The 22,959-nt window shown below is 44.0% G+C and overlaps 1 protein-coding gene across 5 annotated transcripts in view; it reads right to left on the bottom strand.

Moving 5' to 3' along the window:
- Positions 1-22,959, bottom strand: part of mecr (mitochondrial trans-2-enoyl-CoA reductase) — a 103,829-nt gene that overhangs the window by 27,009 nt on the left and 53,861 nt on the right. For all 5 annotated transcript variants that reach the window (XM_070898925.1, XM_070898924.1, XM_070898922.1 and 2 more), the window contains one exon: positions 5,905-6,007. In XM_070898925.1, the coding sequence (XP_070755026.1) occupies positions 5,905-6,007 (103 nt within the window). The remainder of the gene's footprint in view (positions 1-5,904; positions 6,008-22,959) is intronic.

Raw genomic sequence — 22,959 nt, 5'->3', positions numbered from 1 at the left:
GACCATGAGCTTTGTGACAGTTTTGAGGGCCTGGTCTTCAAACACTCTATTCCTCAGGCGGCCGAAGGCTGCACTGGCGCACTGGAAGCAGTGTTGGATTTCGTCGTCAATGCCTGCTCTTGTTGATGGGAGGCTCCTGAGATAAGGGAAGTGGTCCACGTTGTCCAGGGCTGCACTGTGGATCTTGATGACTGGGGGGGGGGGGGGGGCAGTGCTGTGCGGCGAGGACAGGCAGGTGGAGGACCTTTGTCTTATTGATGTTTAGCATAAGGTCCATGCTTTCGTATGTCTCAGTAAACATGTCGACTATGTCCTGGAGTTCAGCCTCTGTGTGTGCGCAGACGCAAGCGTCGTCCACGTACTGGAGCTCGACGACAGAGGTTGGGGTGGTCTTGGATCTGGCCTGGAGACGTCGAAGGTTGAACAGGTTCCCACTGGTTCTGTAGTTTAGTTCTCCAGTGGGAAGCTTGTCGACTGTGAGGTGAAGCATGGCAGCGAGGAAGATTGAGAAGAGGGTTGGGGCGATAATGGAGCCCTGCTTGACCACGGTCCAGTCATGACAGGAGCTGACGACTGCTGGACGGACCACCGCCTAATCCGATTCATCATTGACATCAACATAGCCCCTAAGCGGAGGGGGCAGCAGAAGCAGTGCCGCAAAAAAGTCAATGCCGGGGCACTTAAGGACACAGCTAAGAGAGCCCTATACAGTCAGCACCTCACAGCTAACCTGGCGTGCCTTGATGACTGAGACGCAGAATGCCCACAGCGCTTGGTCTCCCCTCCAGGCCTCCATAACCAGTGCCTGCAAAGAGATGCTCGGTCACTCAACCAGGAAACACCAGGACTGGTTTGATGAGAATGATCAGGAGATTCACGAGCTAATAGATTGCAAGCGCAGAGCATTAAACAACAACCCAACTCGGGAACAGCAAAGCAGCATTACAGACGGCTCAAGGTTGAGGTCCAACAAAAAACCCGGGACCTAAAGAACAGGTGGTGGATGGAGAAAGCACAGGAGATACAGCAGCTGGCCGACAACTATGATGTGCGAGGATTCTTCTTTGTAAATACACTCCTACTGTAAACATGTTTTCTATGTAACAGACACAAAGTTTAATGAAACATTTTCAACAATCATTATTTTTGATTCTTACCTTCAGAACACCCCTCATTGGGATGAATATATTTAAATCTATAAATTGGTGGAAGCAAAATTCCTAACATAGGGCATAAACCTTTGAGCCATACAAATTATGAAGGTCCCAGGTTCCACTCTTGGCCAGTGCTGCACTAGTCAATCTGAGGAAAAATGATCAGAGTTCCCCTGCTGAGAAAAGCTATTTGTGGATAGCATAATTGTTGAGGATTGGGCTCTTGTATGTCATCCTCCCACCAATAGGACTCACCATCCAGGCTCGTGAATAGAAAAATTGGGACGTGGATTAGTTACTAGAAGGCTGCTGGCACCTGTGGAACTTGCCCCAATGTGTGTCAGCGTCTTTAAATGAAGAGAGGGAATAAGTGAAATAAAGCTGTGCCGCATTTTTGGCTTGTGCGTCTATTGTATTTTCATGCAATTAAGCTAATTTACAGTATTTACTTAGTGTGGCAATGCTTTCTCCATTGAGCATGCTGCTGTGCGAAGATAATTTGCTCCATTTGCACTATGCTCACAGTAGGACAGCTCTGTTCTCAATGAAAGTCTGCACGGAGATGCAATATAACCCAGATCATGGAGTTGGGATATCAAGTCAGCTCACTTGCCAGTATTTTCAAGCAATTTCTAATTGAGTTCGACTAAAATTCTGCCCTTTAAATTTAGCTTATAAGTTAGGGATTGTAGATGAAAGTGGCATCCTGAATTTGCTTTCAATGGAATAGAAACAGGGAATCAAAAGTAATCATCGCAGCTACAACTTAATAAGAAAAGACTTGCATTTATATAGCGCCTTTCATGACCACCGGACATCTCAAAGCACTTTATAGCCAATGAGGTACTTTTGGAGTGTAGTTACTGTTGTAATGTGGGAAATGTGGCAGCTAATTTGCGCACAGCAAGCTCCCACAAACAGCAATGTGATATTGACCAGATAATCTGTTAATAAGGATGATGACAGCAGATTCAGCATTGTATCCTATCATACCCCTCCTCCCCTGTCTCCACCACAATCACCTCCAGCAAGTGTGAGAAACTAATGAACAACTTTGTCTCAAAGATTGAGTGATCAGTTGCCTCTGCAAGTTCCCTTCCTTCAGGGCCAAACTTCATCTGAGGCTCCCACCTGCCCTAGCCCTAAACTCATCTTTCTCTAGTTTCTCTTTGATCTTCCCTCTTGATCTCTCCAAACTCATCTTGTCCATGAGATCCACTTACTGCTCTCTTGACCCTATTCCCACTAAACTGCTGACCATCCAACTTCCTTTTTTGGTTCCCATGTTAGCTGATATTGTTAACGGTTCTCTCTCCTCAGGTACTGTTCCCCTCTCCTTCAAATCTGCTGTCATCACTCCTCTCCTAAAAAAAAACAACCCTTGACGCCACTTTGCTTGCTAACTATTGCCCCAACTCCAACCTCCCTTCCTGTCCAAAGTATTTGAATGCGTTGTCGCCTCCCAAATCCGTGACCATCTGTCCATGAATTCAATGTTTAAATCACTCCAATCTGGTTTTCGCCCCTGCCATAGTACCGAAACGGCTCTCATCAAAGTCACAAATAACATCCTTTGTGACTGTGACAAAGGTAAACTATCCCCCCTCATTCTTCTGGACCTGTCTGCAGCCTTTGACACAGCTGACCATTCCATCCTCCTCCAACACCTCTCAACCATCGTCCAGCTAAGTGGGACTGCAGTTGTATAGTTCGATTCTTATCTATCTAATTGTAGCCAGAAAATCTCCTGCAATGGCTTCTCTTCCCACTCCTGCATCGTTACCTCTGGTGTCCTACAAGGATTTGTCATTTGCCCCCTCTTATTTCTCATCCAAATGCTGTCCCTTGACAATATCATCCGAAAACATGGAGTCAGTTTCCACATGTACGCTGACGACACCCAGTTCTACCTCTCCACCACTTCTCTCAAACCCTGCTTGGTATCTAAATTGTTAGATTGCTTGTCTGACATCCAATACTGGATGAGCAGAAATTTTCACCAATTAAATATTGAGAAGACCGAAGGCATTATCTTTGGTCCCCGCTGCAAATTGTGTTTCCTAACCACTGACTCCATCCCTCTCCCTAGCATCAATCTGAGGGTGAACAAGACTGTTTGCAAACTAGGTATCATATTTGACCCTGAAATGAGTTTCCAGCCACATATCCGCGGCATAACAAAAACCGCCTTTTTCCACCTCCGTAACATTGCCCGTCTCCGCCCCTGTCTCAGCTCTTCTGCTGCTGAAACCTTCATTCATGCCTTTGTTACCTCTAGACTTGACTAGTCCAACTCACTCCTGGCCGGCCTCCCACATTCTACACTACGTAAACTTGAGGTCATCCAAAATTTAGCAGCCCGTGTACGAACTCACACCAAGTCACGATCACACATTAGCCCTGTGCTTTCTGACCTATATTGGCTCTCGGTTAAACAACGCCTCGATTTCACAATTCTCATCCTTGTTTACAAATCACTCCATGGCCTTGCCCCTCCCTATCTCTGTAATCTTTTTCAGCCTCACAATCCCACAAGATGTCTGCACTCCTCAAATTCTGGTCTCTTGATCATCCCTCATTATAAATGCTCAACCATCGGTGGCTGTGCTTCACCTGTTTGGGCCCTAAGCTCCCTCCCAAACCTCTCTACCTCTCTACCTCTCTACCTCTCTACCTCTCTACCTCTCTACCTCTCTACCTCTCTACCTCTCTATCCTCCTTTAAGACACTCCTTAAAACCTACCTCTTTGACCAAGCTTTTGATAATCTGCCATAATTTCTTATGTGGCTCAGTGTCAAATTTTCTTTTTGTCTGATAACTCTCCTGTGAAGCGCCTTGGGACGTTTTACTACGTTAAAGGCGCTATATAAATAAAAGTTGTTATTATTATTAGTGTGCCGACACATGTATAGGCAACAGGACCCAAGGAAAGCCCCACTACCCCTGCCTCCTGGAAATTTTTTAACCTTATATTAAAACGGTGCCTTTTTGGTTAATTTTAGAACACATTTTTTGTGCCTCACAGTTGATAGAGATTTAATCTTAAAAAAAATCTACGTTTATGTGAGGTTGGTCCCTACCTTGAATCAGACATTCAGGGTTAGAGGGGTGCTTTTCCAATAGGTTGAAAGTGGGCCTGAAATCAGCAGCACAGACAATTAGTGTAAATTATGGAATGACTGCCTTGTAAACTTTTCAGACAAAGGATGGTGGAAATCTGGAACTCTCTCCCACAAAATGTTGTGGTTGCTGAGCCAATTGACATTTTCAAGACTGAGATCAATAGATTATTGTTGGGTAAAGGTATCAAGGGATATGGAGCAAAGGCAGGAGCATGGAGTTGAGGTACAGATCAGCCGTGATCTAACTGAATGGTAGCACAGGCTTAAGGAGCTGAATGTTTCTATGCAAATTTGCTTGAGCAATAAATTATTAGTGTAAGTACGCCATGTCTCTCTGCTTGAATTTACCAGGGCAACCTTACCAAAGTTTATAATTCTTTATTGTCAGCCTGTAAAGAATGATCTTCGTACATTTGGTTTGCAAGGACTATTCAACAGAAAGCCTGATCTACTTTTATGAAATGTACGCAGAGAAGCAACAAAATGTTCAGGCTACTTTCCAATCAAACAATTTCTCATCCACCATTCACACATTTTTGTAATTGACATATTACCTACACTTCTGCATTAAATTTAACTTTTTTTTTAGAAAGGTATAAATGACTTTCACCCTCTTCTTTCACCCGTACAATACAGGATTAAAAAAAAAATCTTGATTTGATTTAGAAAACATACTTAAATTATTCGGAGGTCGACAGGTTTAGGGAGTAAATTCCAGAACTTAAGGCCGAGGCATCTGAAGGCACGGCCGCCAATGATGTCTGATAGAAATCGGAGATGCGCAAGAGGCCAGAATTGGAGGAACACAGATATCGTGGAAGGTTTTAGGGCTGGAGGGAGTTACAGAGATAGGGAGGGCGAGGCCATGAAGGGATTTGAACATAAGGATGAGAATTTTAAATTCATCACATAGGTGATGAGAGAACAGCTGCTGAAATGAGTTACCTGGAGATTGCATGAGAACCTACATCAATATATCAACTCTCACTGAAATAAGACTTTCTGATCGCTTATGGAAACTAGTGACACTACTGAACTACAGAAGGTACTTACTGCAAACCTGAATTTGTAACACCATGGGTCTGCTAACTGTACCTAACATTATGAACTTTATGAACCTAGGTTAAGAGGGAGAGAATTTGCACTCCTATATTAGGCAAGCAGAAACATTATAGGTGAGTGGTGATTGCATATTAACTTGAATAACAAATTCTTAAAACGGTGATGGGTTTCCACAGACACCCAGTTGACCACTCAGCTCCATGTCCTTGTTTCAAACTCCCAGCACTTCCATTATTTTTACACTAGCTTTTTCTGCATTTGTTTACTGACATGCTGGCACCAACCTTGGCCCAGTCCGCCTATGCTCCTCTCATGCGAGCTCAAACTCGCTGCAACAACCAACTTAAAAAGGAAAAATATTGTGTGCAATGTACACGCCTGCCTACACCCTGCAATTTACTGCAGCAAAAGAAGCTTTCAGGTAAAAATCAATAAGCAGCTGATCCGTTAGAAACAATTGCTCGAGTAGAAATATAGCCTTGTTCTTCTGTGACATGATCCAAACACATAGCTATTGATTGGTTAGTGACATGGCAATAGAAATTGAAACTTCTCCAAAAGCTACCTTAAATAATTCTTTCATTTCTGGTTTCCTGAGTGCCTCCTCTGTGATCACATAGTCAGCTCCCATTGACTTCAGACTGTTTGTCAACTGCTGCAAGTCCGGTCTGGAAAGAAAGATCGAGAGATGGACAAGGACTAAGAACTGGTGTTATTAAGGCTTTAAATTTTGAGCTCTTGACTAGAGGTTAACTAAATGTAGTTTTCACTGTCATCTAAAAACATTTCAAATGAAAACTTGTTGGTACTGATAGCTCTTCTATTCAAGGTAACACAGCACTAAACAATATTCGCCTCAGAAAAACAATGACGAATTATTGTGAGGACTGTAGCTTTGTCAAGCATAAAGATACTAAAAAATGATCAGTGATTTTTAAAATATAATTCAAAAACACTGGTTCACAAATAGTGTTCACTGAAAAATACACTTATTGCAGCTCCTTTGAGCAACTAGTACCATGTAGTGCACAGCTCATTTAAATTATGGCCCAGAAATGATAATTGAAGTGTTATTCTTGGTGCATTGTAAAAGCAAGTTTTTTTTAATTTCCAGAAATGCAGTGCTGCTTTTCTAGCTAAGCCCATGAAAATATGAATTTGGAGACAAGTGTTGGCATCACAGGAATAGGACTGTAAGCAAAATTTCCCATGACAAACTTACAACTTTTGCTACAATCACTGACTATTAATAAGCCTGTAGTCCTGCCTGGCATTTTATTTCTCCCCTTCTTTCCTGAAGTCATCTGGTACTTTGCTCAAGTTGCCATTCTTCATGCATCAGTCCAGATAATGAGGGATGTCAAATTAACATGTTTCGCCTATTTATGGTCCTAATAAGCAATGTAGCAGGTCAGAAGCGCGCGGCTGATCTGCATGAGCATTCAGGCTACTGCTCAAATGATCTAGGCTGACTGCTGCCTGAAACATAGAAACATAGAAAATAGGTGCAGGAGTAGGCCATTCGGCCCTTTGAGCATGCACCACCATTCAATAAGATCATGGCTGATCATTCCCTCAGTACCCCTTTCCTGCTTTCTCTCCATACCCCTCGATCCCCTTAGCCGTAAGGGCCATATCTAACTCCCTCTTGAATATATCCAATGAGCACAGGCATAATTTTAATATTGAAATCAGGCTCCTGCACCGTTTTCCGACCCGGATTGGAAAATTCGTTTATACTAGTCAGGGTCTCTGCATGCACACACACATTGCAAGTAACAACTGCAAATATCTGATAACAGTGTGAAGATAATTGTCAATAAGTCAGTTATCACTTCTGACAACTGGAGTCAAACGAGACGAAAACAAAGAAAGCACAATTTTGGAAGCACGAGCTTGAAATTTCTGGCTTCTCTAATTTTAGTGATAAAGTAGATTACCACTTTACTAATATTTATTTTTTTTGCTAAAATTAGTGGACAGGAATTGCAGCCTACATGTTTTTTCAATAAAATTACCCCAAGGGATTTTGAAGGATTATATAAAATAATACATGGCAGAGGGTATGAAAAATCAGGACTATTATTTTTGTCACAAGAAGTTATGCTAAACCTATATAAAACGCCAGTTTGGTTCTAGCTTGAGTATTGTGTCCAATTCTGGGCACCACACTTTAAGAGGCTTTGGATAAGGTACAGAAGAGATTTACTTGAATGGTTCCAGGGATGAGGTAATACAGTTACGTGGATAGACTAGAGAGCTGGCGTTGTTCTCTTTGGAGCAAGAAAGCTAAGAGGAGACTTGATCGAGCTGTTTAAAATCATGAGCGGTTTAGATGGAGCAAATAATGAGAAACTGTTTCCAATGGCTGAAGGGTCAATAACCAGAGGGCACAGATTTACGGTGACTGGCAAAGAAAACAGAGGCAACATGAGGAAAAACTTTTTTTTAAGCAAAGAATGGTTAGGATTTGAAAAGCACTGCCCGATATGATGGATAGTATCCTTCAAAAGAGAATTGTATAAATACGTGAAAGAAACAAATTGCAGGGATATGGGGAAAGAGCAGGGGAGTGGGATGAACTGGATTGCTCTTCAAAAGAACTAGCGCAGACTCGATGGGCCAAATGGCCTCCTTGTGTGCTGTACTATTCTATGATTCCAGGTGACTACATTAAAGTAAGATTATAGCATTATGACCATCCAAGTTTTAAAAGGAAAACTAATTTGAAATGTTCTTTTTCATTCAACTGTACAATGATAACTTTCCTTACAACAACACCTTTTATTTATACAGCATCTTTAATGTCCCAAATGTCCCAAGGCGCTTCACAGCAGTGTTATAAGACAAAACAGATAAATTTGACACCGAGCCACACAAGAAGAAATTACTAATAAGATAAGGGCAAAAGGAGACAGTTATTGCTTTTCAGTAAACACCGGTGAGGTGACCCTGTCAGAACTACGCTTGAGGGTCATAACCTTGTATTACTTAAAAGGTCACTGGGGAGCGGGTGGCACTGTGAATCTGACTAAACTGATGCCACTGAATTCTATTTTATCCTACTTGAAGGATCCTGTGTGAAATTAGATTGGACGGTCTCAATTCAGTTACCTGTGGCTTGCACTGTAAAATTGCCCATAATTCAGCACAAATTGGCAATCTCACTCAACAATCTACAAGGTTTGCTAGTATGGGAAATAAATTAAAAAAAAACAGCAATTTTGTTGGTATTCTTCTCTGGTTCAAGTAAGGCAAATGTTAGGGTACGGGACAGGAAGTTTTATCTTCTATCTAATCTGTGAATGAGAATCCTTGTTGATGACACTGGGTATCGCAAATAGAAAAGTCGTCCATTTCTCAGTATCAACATCTCTCATGGATGAGCACAAGTATTTCCTGTTGTGTGATGGCAAGCTGCAGTGAAAAGAGTAGTGATAACGAACAACAATTTGTATTTGTACAGTGCATTTAACATAGAAAAATGTGTCAAGTCACTTCACAGAGGTTATGAGGGATAAAAATACAAAAGCAAATGAGAATATAGATGACGTGTTAAAGAATGCCCACAAAAATGTATTTGCAAAAGATATTGGGCCAAAAATTGCGGTTGGAGGCTTCCCAGGCAGATGCCTCCGACCACAAAAATATTTACGAATGTACTTGGTGATCCCGGAGGAACGAACACTTGCGCGATGAGGCCTCCATGCGCAGACCAGCGCAGGGATCCACATATTCCAGGAGCGTATGTGCAGCCTGGGATCACGTGGCCGGATCAACCAATGAAAATGGCTTATCCCCATTCACAGTAATGGTGAATTCAGTTAGTACGGAGATCACCATTTCAATGAATGGGGATACCCGCAAAAACACAAACCTTTTAAATAAATAAGAAAAACACTTCACATATTTAAAAGTAATTGAAATTGAATTTAATTAAATGTTTTAAATAAAAATTTATTTTTTCGCATTTTTTTAATATGTTTTAATAAGGTAAAAATAAACTAACCTTAAGGTCAGGATTTTTAATATAAAAATTATTCATAAAATGTTATTTTCCTATCTTTTAAAATCTTTACGCTGGTAAAAGCAGGCCTTATGCCTGCTTTTACCAAGCGTAAAAGTTTGAAGGACATTTGCTGGGCAAATAGCCCAAATCTTCACCCGTGTAGGCCCTTCGCCCGGGGATGCATTGGCAGTATCGAAAGAAATTTTGAAAGTTCGCAGGTGATGGATTTTGGTGCATTGCACGCCGAGAACCGGCACTTGCGGGGCCCCTACGGATGCATGTGCATATCGTACATGCCCATAAAGACCTAGATTTTTGGCCCTCTTACATAGATCACTGAAAGAGTCTATTCAGGCCACTGTGCCTGTGCTGGCTCTTGAGCTGGGGCTGCCTAGTCGAGTTCCATTTCCATGGCCTTTCTCTCTATCCTTTCTAAAAGATCAGAGAGTTAAACACGTGGCTCAAAAACTGGTGTTGGAGAAATTGGTCTTGGTTTGTGGGACACTGGCACCAGTACTGGACTAAGAGGAAACTGTTCCGTTCATACGGGCTCCACTTAGACCTTGCTGGGACTAGGGTCCTGGTGAATCAAATAACTAGGGCTGTAGAGGGGGCTTTTAACAAATTAGTTGGCGGGGGGGGGTGGTGGCAGGAGAGGATTCAGGTGAGCAAAAATGTAAAAAGTCAAAGAATAATGAGAAGGCAATAGAGCAGGGTAGCACTGGGGGAAATGAAAACCAGAACGTGCCAGGAAGGGAAAGAATGTATAAACATAAAAGTGAATCAGAAAGTGGAGTCAAAGCCGGAAAAAAATGGTTAAAAAAACAAATTTAAAAGCTCTTTATCTGAATGCACGTAGCATTCATAACAAAATAGATACGAATGGGTATGATCTGATAGCCATTACAGAGACGTGGTTGCAAGGTGACCACGACTGGGAACTAAATATTATGTTGCTACACTGGGAACTAAGTATTTGACAATTCGGAAGGACAGACAGAAAGGAAAAGGAGGTGGGGTAGCACTGTTAATAAAGGATGAGATCAGTGCATTAGTGAGAAATGATATTGGCTCAGAAGATAAGATGTTGAATCAGTTTGGGTGGAGATAAGGAATAATAAAGGAAAAAAGTCACTGTTCGGCATAGTTTATAGGCCTCCTAACAGTAGCTACACTGTTGGACGGAGTATAAATCAAGAAATAAAGGAGGCTTGTAAAAAAGGTATGGCAATAATCATGGGCGATTTTAACCTCATCATCATAGGCAGTCCCTCGGGATCGAGGAAGACTTGCTTGCACTCTTAGCATGAGTTCTTAGGTGGCTGTACAGTCCAATACGAGAACCACAGTTTCTGTCACAGGTGGGACAGATAGTCTTTGAGGGAAAGGGTGGGCAGGGAGCCTGGTTTGCCGCACGTTCCTTCCGCTGCCTACGCATGATTTCTGCATTCTCTCGGCGACGATACTCGAGGAGCTCAGCACCCTCCCGAATGCACTTAGGGCGGACTATGGGCAAGGACTCCCAGGTGTCAGTGGGGATGTCGCACTTTATCAGGGAGGCTTTGAGGGTGTCCTTGTAACGTTTCCTTTGCCCGCCTTTGGCTTGTTTGCCGTGGACGAGTTCAGAGTAGAGTGCTTGCTTTGGGAGTCTCATGTTTGGCATGCAAACTATGGCCTGCCCAGCGGAGCTGATCAAGTGTGGTCAGTGCTTCAAGGCTGGGGATGTTGGCCTGGACCAGGAAGCTAATGTTTGTGCATCTGTCCTTCCACGGGATTTGCAGGATCTTGCAGAGACATCGCTGGTGTTTTTTCTCCAGCGACTTGAGGTGTCTACTGTACATGGTCCACGTCTCTGAGCCATACAGGAGGGCGGGTATTACTACGGCCCTGTAGACCATGAGCTTGGTAACAGCTTTGAGGGGCTGATCTTCAAACACTCTTTTCCTCAGACGGCCGAAGGCTGCACTGGCACGCTGGAGGCGGTGTTGGATCTCGTCATCAATGCCTGCTCTTGTTGATAGGACGCTCCCGAGATTGGGGAAGTGGTCCACGTTGTCCAGGGTCACGCTGTGGATCTTGATGTTTGGGGGGGGCAGTGCTGTGCGGCGAGGACAGGCCGGTGTAGGACCTTTGTCTTACTAATGTTTAGCGTAAGGCCCATGCTTTCATACGCCTCGGTAAATACGTCGACTATGTCCTGGAGCTCAGCCTCTGTGTGTGCACAGACACAGGTGTCGACCGCGTACTGTAGCTCGAAGACAGAGGTTGGAGTGGTCTTGGACCTGGCCTGGAGACGGCGAAGGTTGAACAGCTTCACACTGGTTCTGCAGTTTAGCTCCACTCCAGCGGGGAGCTTACCAACTGTGAGGTGAAGCATGGCAACGAGGAAGATTGAGAAGAGGGTTGGGGCGATGACGCAGCCCTGCTTGACCCTGGTCATGACATGAATTGGGTCTGTGATGGATTCGTTGGTAAGGATCACGGCTTGCATGTCGTCATGGAGCAGGCGGAGTATGGTGACGTACTTTTGGGGGCATCCGAAATGGAGGAGGACGCTCCATAAACCCTCGCGGTTGACAGTGTCAAAGGCCTTTGTGAGGTCGAAGGTGGTCATGTATAAGGGCTGGTGCTTCTCCCTGAATTTTTCCTGCAGCTGTTGCGCTGCACATATTGATTGGACAAAGCAAATTGGTCAGGGTAGCCTTGAGGAAGAGTTCATAGAGTGTATCCGGAATAGTTTCTTTGAACAGTACGTTGTGGAACCAACCAGGGAACACGCTATCTTAGATCTGGTACTGTGTAATGAGACAGGATTAATAAATGATCTCCGAGTAAAGAATCCTCTAGGAATGAGTGACATTAACATGGTTAAATTTCAAATTCAGTTGGAAGGTGAGAAAGTTGGATCTCAAACCAGTGTCCTAATCTTAAATAAAGGAGACTACAAAGGCATGAAGGCAGAGTTGGCTAAACTGGACCGGGAAAATAGATTAAAGTATGGAACGGTTGATGAGCAGTGGCAGACATTTAAGGAGATATTTCATAACTCGCAACAAAAATATATCCCAATGAGAAGGTCTGACTGTAAGGGAAGGGATAACCATCCGTGGCTAACGAAGGAAATAAGGAATGGTATCAAATTGAAAACAAGGGCATGCAATGTGGCCAGGACTAGTGGGAGGCCAGAGGATTGGGAAACATTTTAAAAGCCAACAAAGAACAACTAAAAAAATGATAGAGAGGGAAGAGAGATTATGAAACTAAACGAGTACAAAATATAAAAACAGATAGTAAGAGTTTCTACAGGTACATAAAAAGGAAAAGAGTGGCTAAAGTAAATGTTGGTCCCCCAGAGGATGAGACTGGGGAATTAATAATGGATAACAGGGAAATGGCAGGGACTTTGAATAAATATTTTGTATCGGTCTTCACAGTAGAAGATATGAAAAACACCGCATAGTGGATAATCAATGGGCTATAGGGAGCAAGGAACTTAATACAATCACAATCATTAAAGAAGCAGTACTCGGTAAAATAATGGGACTAAAGTCAAACAAGTACCCTGGACCTGATGGCTTACATCGTAGAGTCTTAAAAGAAGTGGCTGCAGAGATAGAGGATGCATTGGTTGTAATCGACCAAAATTCCCTGGATTCTGGGATAGGCTCAGCGGAATGGAAAACCGCGAATGTAACGCCCCTACTTAAAAAAGGAGGCAGACAAAAAGCAGGAAACTATAGACCAGTTAGCCTAACAATTGTCATTGAGAAAATGCTGGAGTCCATTATTAAGGAAGCAGTAGCAGGACATTTGGAAAAGCATAATTCAATCGAGCAGAGTCAGCATGGTTTTATGAAAAGGAAATCGTGTTTGACAAACTTACTGGAGTTCTTTGAGGATGCAACGAGCAGAGTGGATAAGGGGGAACCAGTGGATGTGGTGCATTTGGATTTTTACAGGTGTTCGATGAGGTGCCAAATATAAGGTTACTGCACAAGATAAAAGTTCACGGGATTAGGGGTAATATATTAGCATGGATGGAAGATTGGCTAACTAACAGAAAACAGAGACGCGGGATAAATGGGTCATTTTCCGGTTGGCAAACAGTAACAAGTGGGGTGCCGTAGGGATCGGTGCTGGGGCCTCAACTATTTACAATCTATATTAATGACTTGGATGAAGGGACTGAGTGTAATGTAACCAAGTTTGCTGATGATACAAAGATGGGTGGGAAAGCAAATTGTGAGGAGGACACAAAAATCTGCAAAGAGATATAGACAGACCAAGTGAGTGGGCAAACATTTGGCAGGAGGAGTATAATGTAAGAAAATGTGAGGTTATCCACTTTGGCAGAAAAAATTGAAAAGCAAATAATAATTTAAATGGAGAAAAATTGCAAAATGCTGCAGTACAGAGGGACCTGGGGGTCCTTGTGCATGAAACACAAAAAGGTAGTATGCAGGTACAGCAATAATCAGGTGAGTGGGCAAATGCATGGCAGATGCAGTACAATGTGGATAAATGTGAGGTTATCCACTTTGGTCACAAAAACAGGGAGGCAGAATATTATCTGAATGGTGACAGATTAGGAAAAGCGGAGGTGCAACGAGATCTGGGTGTCATAGTACATCAGTCATTGAAATTTGGCATGCAGGTACAGCAGGCGGTGAAGGCGGCAAATGGCATGTTGGCCTTCATAGCGAGAGGATTTGAGTATAGGAGCAGCGAGGTCTTACTGCAGTTGTACAGGGCCTTGGTGAGGCAACACCTTGAATATTGTGTATAGTTTTGGTCTCCTTATCTGAGGAAGGACGTTCTTGCTATTGAGGGAGTGCAGCGAAGGTTTACCAGACTGATTCCCGGAATGGCAGGACTGACATATGAAGAAAGACTGGATCGACTAGGCTTATATTCACTGGAATTTAGAAGAATGAGAGGGGATCTCATAGAAACATATAAAATTCTGACAGGATTAGACAGGTTAGCTGCAGGAAGAATGTTCCCGATGTTGGGGAAGTCCAGAACCAGGGGTCACAGTCTAAGGATAAGGGGTAAGCCATTTCGGACCGAGATGAGGAGAAACTTCTTCAATCAGAGTTGTGAACCTGTGGAATTCTCTACCAGAGAAAGTTATTGAGGCCAGTTCATTAAATATATTCAAAAGGGAGTTAGATGTGGCCCTTATGGCTGAAGGGATCAAGGGGTATGGAGAGAAAGCAGGAATGAGGTACTGAAGTTGCATGATCAGCCATGATCATATTGAATGGTGGTGCAGGTTCGAAGGGCCGAATGGCCTACTCCTGCACCTATTTTCTATATTTCTATGTTTCGATGAAGGCAAATTGAATGTTGGCCTTTGTTGCATGGGGGATAGAGTATAAAAGCAGAGAAGTCCTGCTACAACTATACAGAATATTGGTGAGGCCACATCTACACTACTGTGCACAGTTTTGGTCTCCGTATTTAAGGAAGGATATACTTGCATTGGAGGCTGTTCAGAGAAGGTCCACTAGGTTGATTCCGGAGATGAGGGGGTTGACTTATGAACATAGATTAAGTAGATTGGGCCTATACACATTGGAGTTCAGAAGAATGAGAACTGATCTTATCGAAACATACAAGATAATGAGGGGGATCGACAAGGTGGATGCAGAGAGGATATTTTCACTGACAGGGGAAACTAAAACTAGGGGACATAGTCTCAGAATAAAGGGCAGCCCATTTAAAACTGAGGAGGAATTTCTTCTCTCAGTAAATCTGTGGACTTGTCTGCCCCAGAGAGCTTTGGAGGCTGGGTCATTGAATATATTTAAGGCGGAGATAGGCAGATTTTTGAGCGATAAGGGTTATGGGCAGCGGGCAGTTAAGTGGAGCCGAATCCATGATCAGATCAGCCATGATCTTATTAAATGGCAGAACAGGCTCGAGGGGCCAAATGGCCTATGCCTGCTCCTATTTCTTATGTTCTTATGTTCCTTCTCTATACTTGCACAATTCACTTTTAAATTAAGCTTATAGGCCCCAAGTTTTCACACGCTGCAAAACGGGTGCCCCTCCGAGCTGGGCGCCCGTTTTTCGTGGCGAAAAAAAAACGCGCGATTCTGGAGCGCCCTGCATCTCCATGTCTGCTTGGCGCGGTGCCCAGGGGGCGGAGCCTACCACTTGCGCCGATTTTGTAAGTGGGAGGGGGCGGGTACCATTTAAATTAGTTTTTTTCCTGCCGGCAACCCTGCGCGTGCGCGTTGGAGCATTCGCGCACGCGCAGTGTGAAGGAAACATTGGCACTCGGCCATTTTTGTAGTTCTTTGTAGCTGTTTAATTTTTGAACATTTTTTAATAAAAGCACATTGCCATCAGCACATCAGCACTGAGGCTTCTTGCAGCAGTGAGAAGGCTGCAGGAAGCCTCAGAAAGTTGAGGCAGCCGTTTCCTGACGGCCTCCCCCGCCCTGGCGTCGGGAATGGCTGCTGAACTTGAGGCTTCCTGCAGCCTTCTCACTGTTTCCTTCCCCGCTCCGGAACGGCTTCCTCCCCCCGCTCCCCCGCTGCGTTCGGTCGGTCGGTCGGGCCCGCACTTCCTCCCTCCCCGCCATCGGGAACGAACGGCTGCCTCCTCCCCCCCTGCCGTCGGGAACAACGGCTGCCTCCTCCCCCCCCGCCGTCGGGAACAACGGCTTCCTCCTCCCTGGCTGAAACACTTTCACACAGGTAGGAAGATGGTTTATTTAATCTTTTCTTTGCTTATAAATTTTTATTCAGGTTGGATTTATTTGTATAATATTTGTATAAGTATAACTAAGGATTTATTGTAGAATTTAATGACTTCCCTTCCCCCCCCCCCCCTCGTTCTCGACGCCTAATTTGTAACCTGCGTCTGATTTTTTAATGTGTAGACAAGGTTTTTTCAAGCCTACATAAAGGCCCAGTTAATCCAGTCTCTCCTCATATGTCAGTCCCGCAATCCCGGGAATCAGTCTGGTGAACCTTCGCTGCACTCCCTCAATAGCAAGAACGTCCTTCCTCAGATTAGGAGACAAAAACTGAACACAATATTCCAGGTGAGGCCTCACTAAGGCCCTGTACAACTGCAGTAAGACCTCCCTGCTCCTATACTCAAATCCCCTAGCTATGAAAGCCAACATACCATTTGCCTTCTTCATCACCTGCTTACCTGCATGCCAACTTTCAATGACTGATGAACCATGACACCCAGGTCTCGTTGCACCACCCATCTTTCCTAATCTGCCGCCATTCAGATAATATTCTGCCTTCCTGTTTTTGCCACCAAAGTGGATAACCTCACATTTATCCACATTATACTGCATCTGCCATGCATTTGCCCACTCACCTAACCTGTCCAAGTCACGCTGCAGCCTTTTAGCATCCTCCTCACAGCTCACACTGCCACCCAGTTTAGTATCATCTGCAAACTTGGAGATATTGCACTCAATTCCTTCATCTAAATCATTAAGGTATATTGTAAAGAGCTGGTGTCCCAGCACTGAGCCCTGCGGCACTCCACTAGTCACTGCCTGCCATTCTGAAAAGGACCCATTTATTCCGACTCTCTGCTTCCTGTCTGCCAACCAGTTCTCTATCCACATCAGTACATTACCCCCAAAACCATGTCCAATCTCTTGGGTGGGACCTTGTCAAAAGCCTTTTGAAAGTCTAAATATACCACGTCCACTGGTTCTCCCTTGTCCACTCTGCTAGTTACATCCTCAAAAAGTTCCAGAAGATTTGTCAAGCATGATTTCCATTTCATATATCCATGCTGACTTGGACCGATACTGTCACTGCTTTCCAAATGCGCTGCTATTTCATCTTTAATAATTGATTCCAACATTTTTCCCACAACTGATTTCAGGCTAACCGGTCTATAATTACCCATTTTCTCTCTCCTTACTTTTTTAAACAGTGGTGTTACATTAGCTACCCTCCAGTCCATAGGAACTGATCCAGAGTTGATAGGCTTGGAAAATGATCACCAATGCATCCACTATTTCTATGGCCACTTCCTTAAGTACTCTGCGATGCAGACTATCAGGCCCCGGGGATTTATCGGCCTTCAATCCCATCAATTTCCCTAACACAATTTCCCGCCGAATAAGGATATCCTTCAGTTCCTCCTTCTCACTAGACCCTCGCTCCCCTAGTATTTCCGGAAGGTTATTTCTTTCTTCTTGAAAACAGAACCAAAGTATTTGTTTAACTGGTCCGCCATTTCTTTGTTCCCCATTATAAATTCACCTGAATCTGACTGCAAGAGACCTACGTTTGTTTTCACCAATCTTTTTCTCTTCACATATCTATAGAAACTTTTGCAATCAGTTTTTACGTTCCCAGCAAGCTTCCTCTCATACTCTATTTTCCCCCTCCTAATTAAACCCTTTGTCCTCCTCTGCTGTCTTACAAAATTCTCCTAGTCCTCTTTTTCTGGCCAATTTATTTGCCTCTTCCTTGGATTTAACACTATCCTTAATTTCCCTCGTTAGCCACGGTTGAGCTACCTTCCCCGTTTTATTTTTACTCCAGACAGGGATGTACAATTGTTGAAGTTCATCCATGTGATCTTTAAATGTTTGCCATTGCCTATCCACCGTCAACCCTTTAAGTATCAGTCGCCAGTCTATTCTAGCCAATTCACGTCTCATACCATCGAAGTTACCGTTGCCCAAGTTCAGGACCCTAGTCTCCGAATTAACTGTGTCACTCTCCATCTTAATAAAGAATTCTACCATATTATGGTCACTCTTCCCCAAGGGGTCTCGCACAACAAGATTGATAATTAGTCCTTTCTCATTACACATCACCCAGTCGAGGATGGCCAGCCCTCGAGTTGGTTCCTCAACATATTGGTCGAGAAAACCATCCCTAATACACTCCAGGAAATCCTCCTCCACAGCATTGCTACCAGTTTGGTTAACCCAATCAATATGTAGATTAAAATCACCCATGATAACTGCTGTACCTTTATTGCACGCATACCTAATTTCTTGTTTGATGCTGTCCCCATCCTCATTACTACTGTTTGGTGGTCTGTACACAACTCCCACTAACGTTTTCTGCCCTTTGATATTCCGTAGCTCCACCCATACAGATTCCACATCATCCAAGCTAATGTCCTTACTTACTATTGCATTAATTTCCTCTTTAAGCAGCAATGCCACCCCACCTCCTTTTCCTTTCTGTCTATCCTTCCTAAATGTTGCATACCCCTGGATGTTGAGTTCCCAGCTTTGGTCACCCTGGAGCCATGTCTCCATGATGCCAATTACATCATATCCGTTAACTGCTTTCTGCGCAGTTTTTAACCTTCTCTGTTCCAGTCAAAAAAGACCGAATTTTTTGAGACTTCATAACTATAACCTCTCATTGCTGGTGAATCTTCACTGTCCCTTTTTCATTGCTCAAACATCCTACCTATAATGGGATGCACTGAACAACATGCAATACTCCAACTGTGGCTTACATTTTGGGGCTTTTCCTTGGAGTCAATACCTGCACAATATCTAGGTAAACATAAGACTGAAGGGTTGAACACAGAACGCTTACCACCAGGCTCCAGCTCACTGGACTGGTATCACCTGCTGCCATTGACCTTGGTGAGCAGAAGAATCATACTATCAAACTGTGGCTCAGGCTGCAAACCACTAAACAAATTTATTCAACATAAAAGAGGTAAAAGAACAATGTGTAGTCGAAAAAAGTAGTGACTACAAATTTCACTATTTTCCTCAAAATAGTTGCAGCCAACTATAAACCTACAGCACCGTTAATTTATTAATTAATCCATAGGAGCAACAAATAATCATGGCACCATTCCTCTCACAAACCTAACTATAGTCTTCAATAGACATAAAGCCGTCAATCAAACCTATTACTTTGTAAAGAATCTCAGGATGGTCAATCACATAGGAGGTTTTAATTGAATGAATGGCTCGTCTCATTGATCTGTTCTAAATGCTTTGATCAACCAGAGATTGCAGAAAATTATCAGATGTCCCACAGTAATAAACTACACACATACTAATGCCTTCAGCATACGAGACCATAATGTATATTCTCTGCAGAGTGACGAATCAGCTCGCACTACTTAATGTTAACCATGTGTGTACTATGAGCAGCAAAAAAACTCCATAGACAAAAATGTTTCATCATACCATTATGAGGTGCCCAGAATGGCACACAATACTCCAACTAACCAATTTCATACATACATTCAACATCCCTTCCTTAATTTTATATGCAATCCCCCTTTTCTATAAAATTCAGAATCCTATTAACCCTTTAAATCTGATTACCACCTAATAAAAATGCATCTACGCCCATAGATCTCTCTGTTCCTCCACTCTAAAGATGCTCCCTTAAGACACTAGAAGGCCTCCTGCTGAGAGCTCGCTTCATTCTCTCTCCGTGAGCAGCTTGTCTGCTTTACTGCCCCTGCTCCATCTCATGGTCATGCAAGCTCGACGGGGACTGCAACGAAAGCTCCCATGGGTGAGACGTGAGTCCGGGGTCGGAGGCCTATAAAAAGGCCGCGAGAGGTGTCGGGAGTTCGTTGGTGAGGCGTGAGTCCGGGGTCGGAGGCCTATAAAAGGCCGCGAGAGGCGTCGGGAGTTCGTTGGTGAGGCGTGAGTCCGGGGTCGGAGGCCTAAAAAAGGCCTGACTTGTGCAGCTACAGGGAGAAGGCAAAAAAGAAGTAGAAAGAAACAGAAAGGTGACGTCACAGCCTAGGGGGTAAGTGATTGGCTGGTGATTGGTGAGTAGTTCTTCTTTTTCTTTTTATATTAGTCAGTAACTTTTAACATTGTTGTTGCCAATTTAAGTGTATCTAAGGGTTAAGTCATGGCAGGAGAGCTCGGTCGGGTGTTATGCTCCTCCTGTACCATGTGGGAACTCAGGGACACTTCTGGTGTCCCTGACGACTACATGTGCGGGAAGTGTATCCGCCTTGAGCTCCTGACGGACCGCGTTGCGGAGTTGGAGCTGAGGGTGGATTCACTCTGGAGCATCCACGATGCTGAGAATGACATGAGTAGCACGTGTAGCGAATTGGTCTTACCGCAGGAGAAGGGTCCACAGCCAGATAGGGAATGGAAGACCAGCAGGAAGAGTAGTGCAAGGAAGGTAGTGCAGGGGTCCCCTGTGGTCATCCCCCTGCAAAACAGATACACCGCTTTGAGTACTGTTGGGGGGGATGACTCATCAGGTGAGGGCAGCAGCAGCCAAGTTCATGGCACCGTGGCTGGCTCTGTTGCACAGAAGGGCAGGAAAAAGAGTGGGAGCGCGATAGTGATAGGGGATTCAATGGTGAGGGGAATAGATAGGCGTTTCTGCGGCCGCAACCGAGACTCCAGGATGGTATGTTGCCTCCCTGGTGCAAGGGTCAAGGATGTCTCGGAGCGGGTGCAGGACATTCTGAAAAGGGAGGGAGAACAGTCAGTTGTCGTGGTGCACATTGGTACCAACGACATAGGTAAAAAAAGAGATGAGGTCCTACGAAACGAATTTAAGGAGCTAGGAGCTAAATTTGAAAAGTAGGACCTCAAAAGTAGTAATCTCGGGATTGCCACCAGTGCCACGTGTTAGTCAGAGTAGGAATCGCAGGATAGCGCAGATGAATACGTGGCTTGAGCAGTGGTGCAGCAGGGAGGGATTCAAATTCCTGGGGCATTGGAACCAGTTCTGGGGGAGGTGGGACCAGTACAAACCGGACAGTCTGCACCTGGGCAGGACCGGAACCAATGTCCTAGGGGGAGTGTTTGCTAGTGCTGTTGGGGAGGAGTTAAACTAATATGGCAGGGGGATGGGAACCACTGCAGGGAGACAGAGGGAGACAAAAAGGAGGCAAAAGCAAAGGACAGAAAGGAGATGAGGAAAAGTGGAGGGCAGAGAAACCCAAGGCAAAGAACAAAAAGGGCCACTGTACAGCAAAATTCTAAAAGGACAAGGGGTGTTAAAAAAACAAGCCTGAAGGCTTTGTGTCTTAATGCAAGGAGTATCCGCAATAAGGTGGATGAATTAACTGTGCAAATAGATGTTAACAAATATGATGTGATTGGGATTACGGAGACGTGGCTCCAGGATGATCAGGGCTGGGAACTCAACATCCAGGGGTATTCAACATTCAGGAAGGATAGAATAAAAGGAAAAGGAGGTGGGGTAGCATTGCTGGTTAAAGAGGAGATTAATGCAATAGTTAGGAAGGACATTAGCTTGGATGATGTGGAATCTATATGGGTAGAGCTGCAGAACACCAAAGGGCAAAAAACGTTAGTGGGAGTTGTGTACAGACCTCCAAACAGTAGTAGTGATGTTGGGGAGGGTATCAAATAGGAAATTAGGGGTGCATGCAATAAAGGTGCAGCAGTTATAATGGGTGACTTTAATATGCACATAGATTGGGCGAGCCAAACTGGAAGCAATACGGTGGAGGAGGATTTCCTGGAGTGCATAAGGGATGGTTTTCTAGACCAATATGTCGAGGAACCAACTAGGGGGGAGGCCATCTTAGACTGGGTGTTGTGTAATGAGAGAGGATTAATTAGCAAAATGAGAGAGGATTAATTAGCAATCTCATTGTGCGAGGCCCCTTGGGGAAGAGTGACCATAATATGGTGGAATTCTGCATTAGGATGGAGAATGAAACAGTTAATTCAGAGACCATGGTCCAGAACTTAAAGAAGGGTAACTTTGAAGGTATGAAGCGTGAATTGGCTAGGATAGATTGGCGAATGATACTTAAGGGGTTGACTGTGGATGGGCAATGGCAGACATTTAGAGACCGCATGGATGAACTACAACAATTGTACATTCCTGTCTGGCATAAAAATAAAAAAGGGAAGGTAGCTCAACCGTGGCTATCAAGGGAAATCAGGGATAGTATTAAAGCCAAGGAAGTGGCATACAAATTGGCCAGAAATAGCAGTGAACCCGGGGACTGGGAGAAATTTAGAACTCAGCAGAGGAGGACAAAAGGTTTGATTAGGGCAGGGAAAATGGAGTACGAGAAGAAGCTTGCAGGGAACATTAAGGCGGATTGCAAAAGTTTCTATAGGTATGTAAAGAGAAAAAGGTTAGTAAAGACAAACGTAGGTCCCCTGCAGTCAGAATCAGGGGAAGTCATAACTGGGAACAAAGAAATGGCAGACCAATTGAACAAGTACTTTGGTTCGGTATTCACTCAGGAGGACACCAACAACCTTACGGATATAAAAGGGGTCAGAGGGTCTAGTAAGGCGGAGGAACTGAGGGAAATCTTTATTAGTCGGGAAATTGTGTTGGGGAAATTGATGCGATTGAAGGCCGATAAATCCCCAGGGCCTGATGGACTGCATCCCAGAGTACTTAAGGAGGTGGCCTTGGAAATAGTGGATGCATTGACAGTCATTTTCCAACATTCCATTGACTCTGGATCAGTTCCTATCGAGTGGAGGGTAGCCAATGTAACCCCACTTTTTAGAAAAGGAGGGAGAGAGAAAACAGGGAATTATAGACCGGTCAGCCTGACCTCAGTAGTGGGTAAAATGATGGAATCAATTATTAAGGATGTCATAGCAGTGCATTTGGAAAATGGTGACATGATAGGTCCAAGTCAGCATGGATT

Source organism: Pristiophorus japonicus, chromosome 14 (genome assembly GCF_044704955.1).
Source record: "Pristiophorus japonicus isolate sPriJap1 chromosome 14, sPriJap1.hap1, whole genome shotgun sequence".
NCBI lineage: Eukaryota > Metazoa > Chordata > Chondrichthyes > Pristiophoridae > Pristiophorus > Pristiophorus japonicus.
Note: the sequence above shows the minus strand (reverse complement) of the source record. Positions and strands in the feature narration are given on the sequence as shown.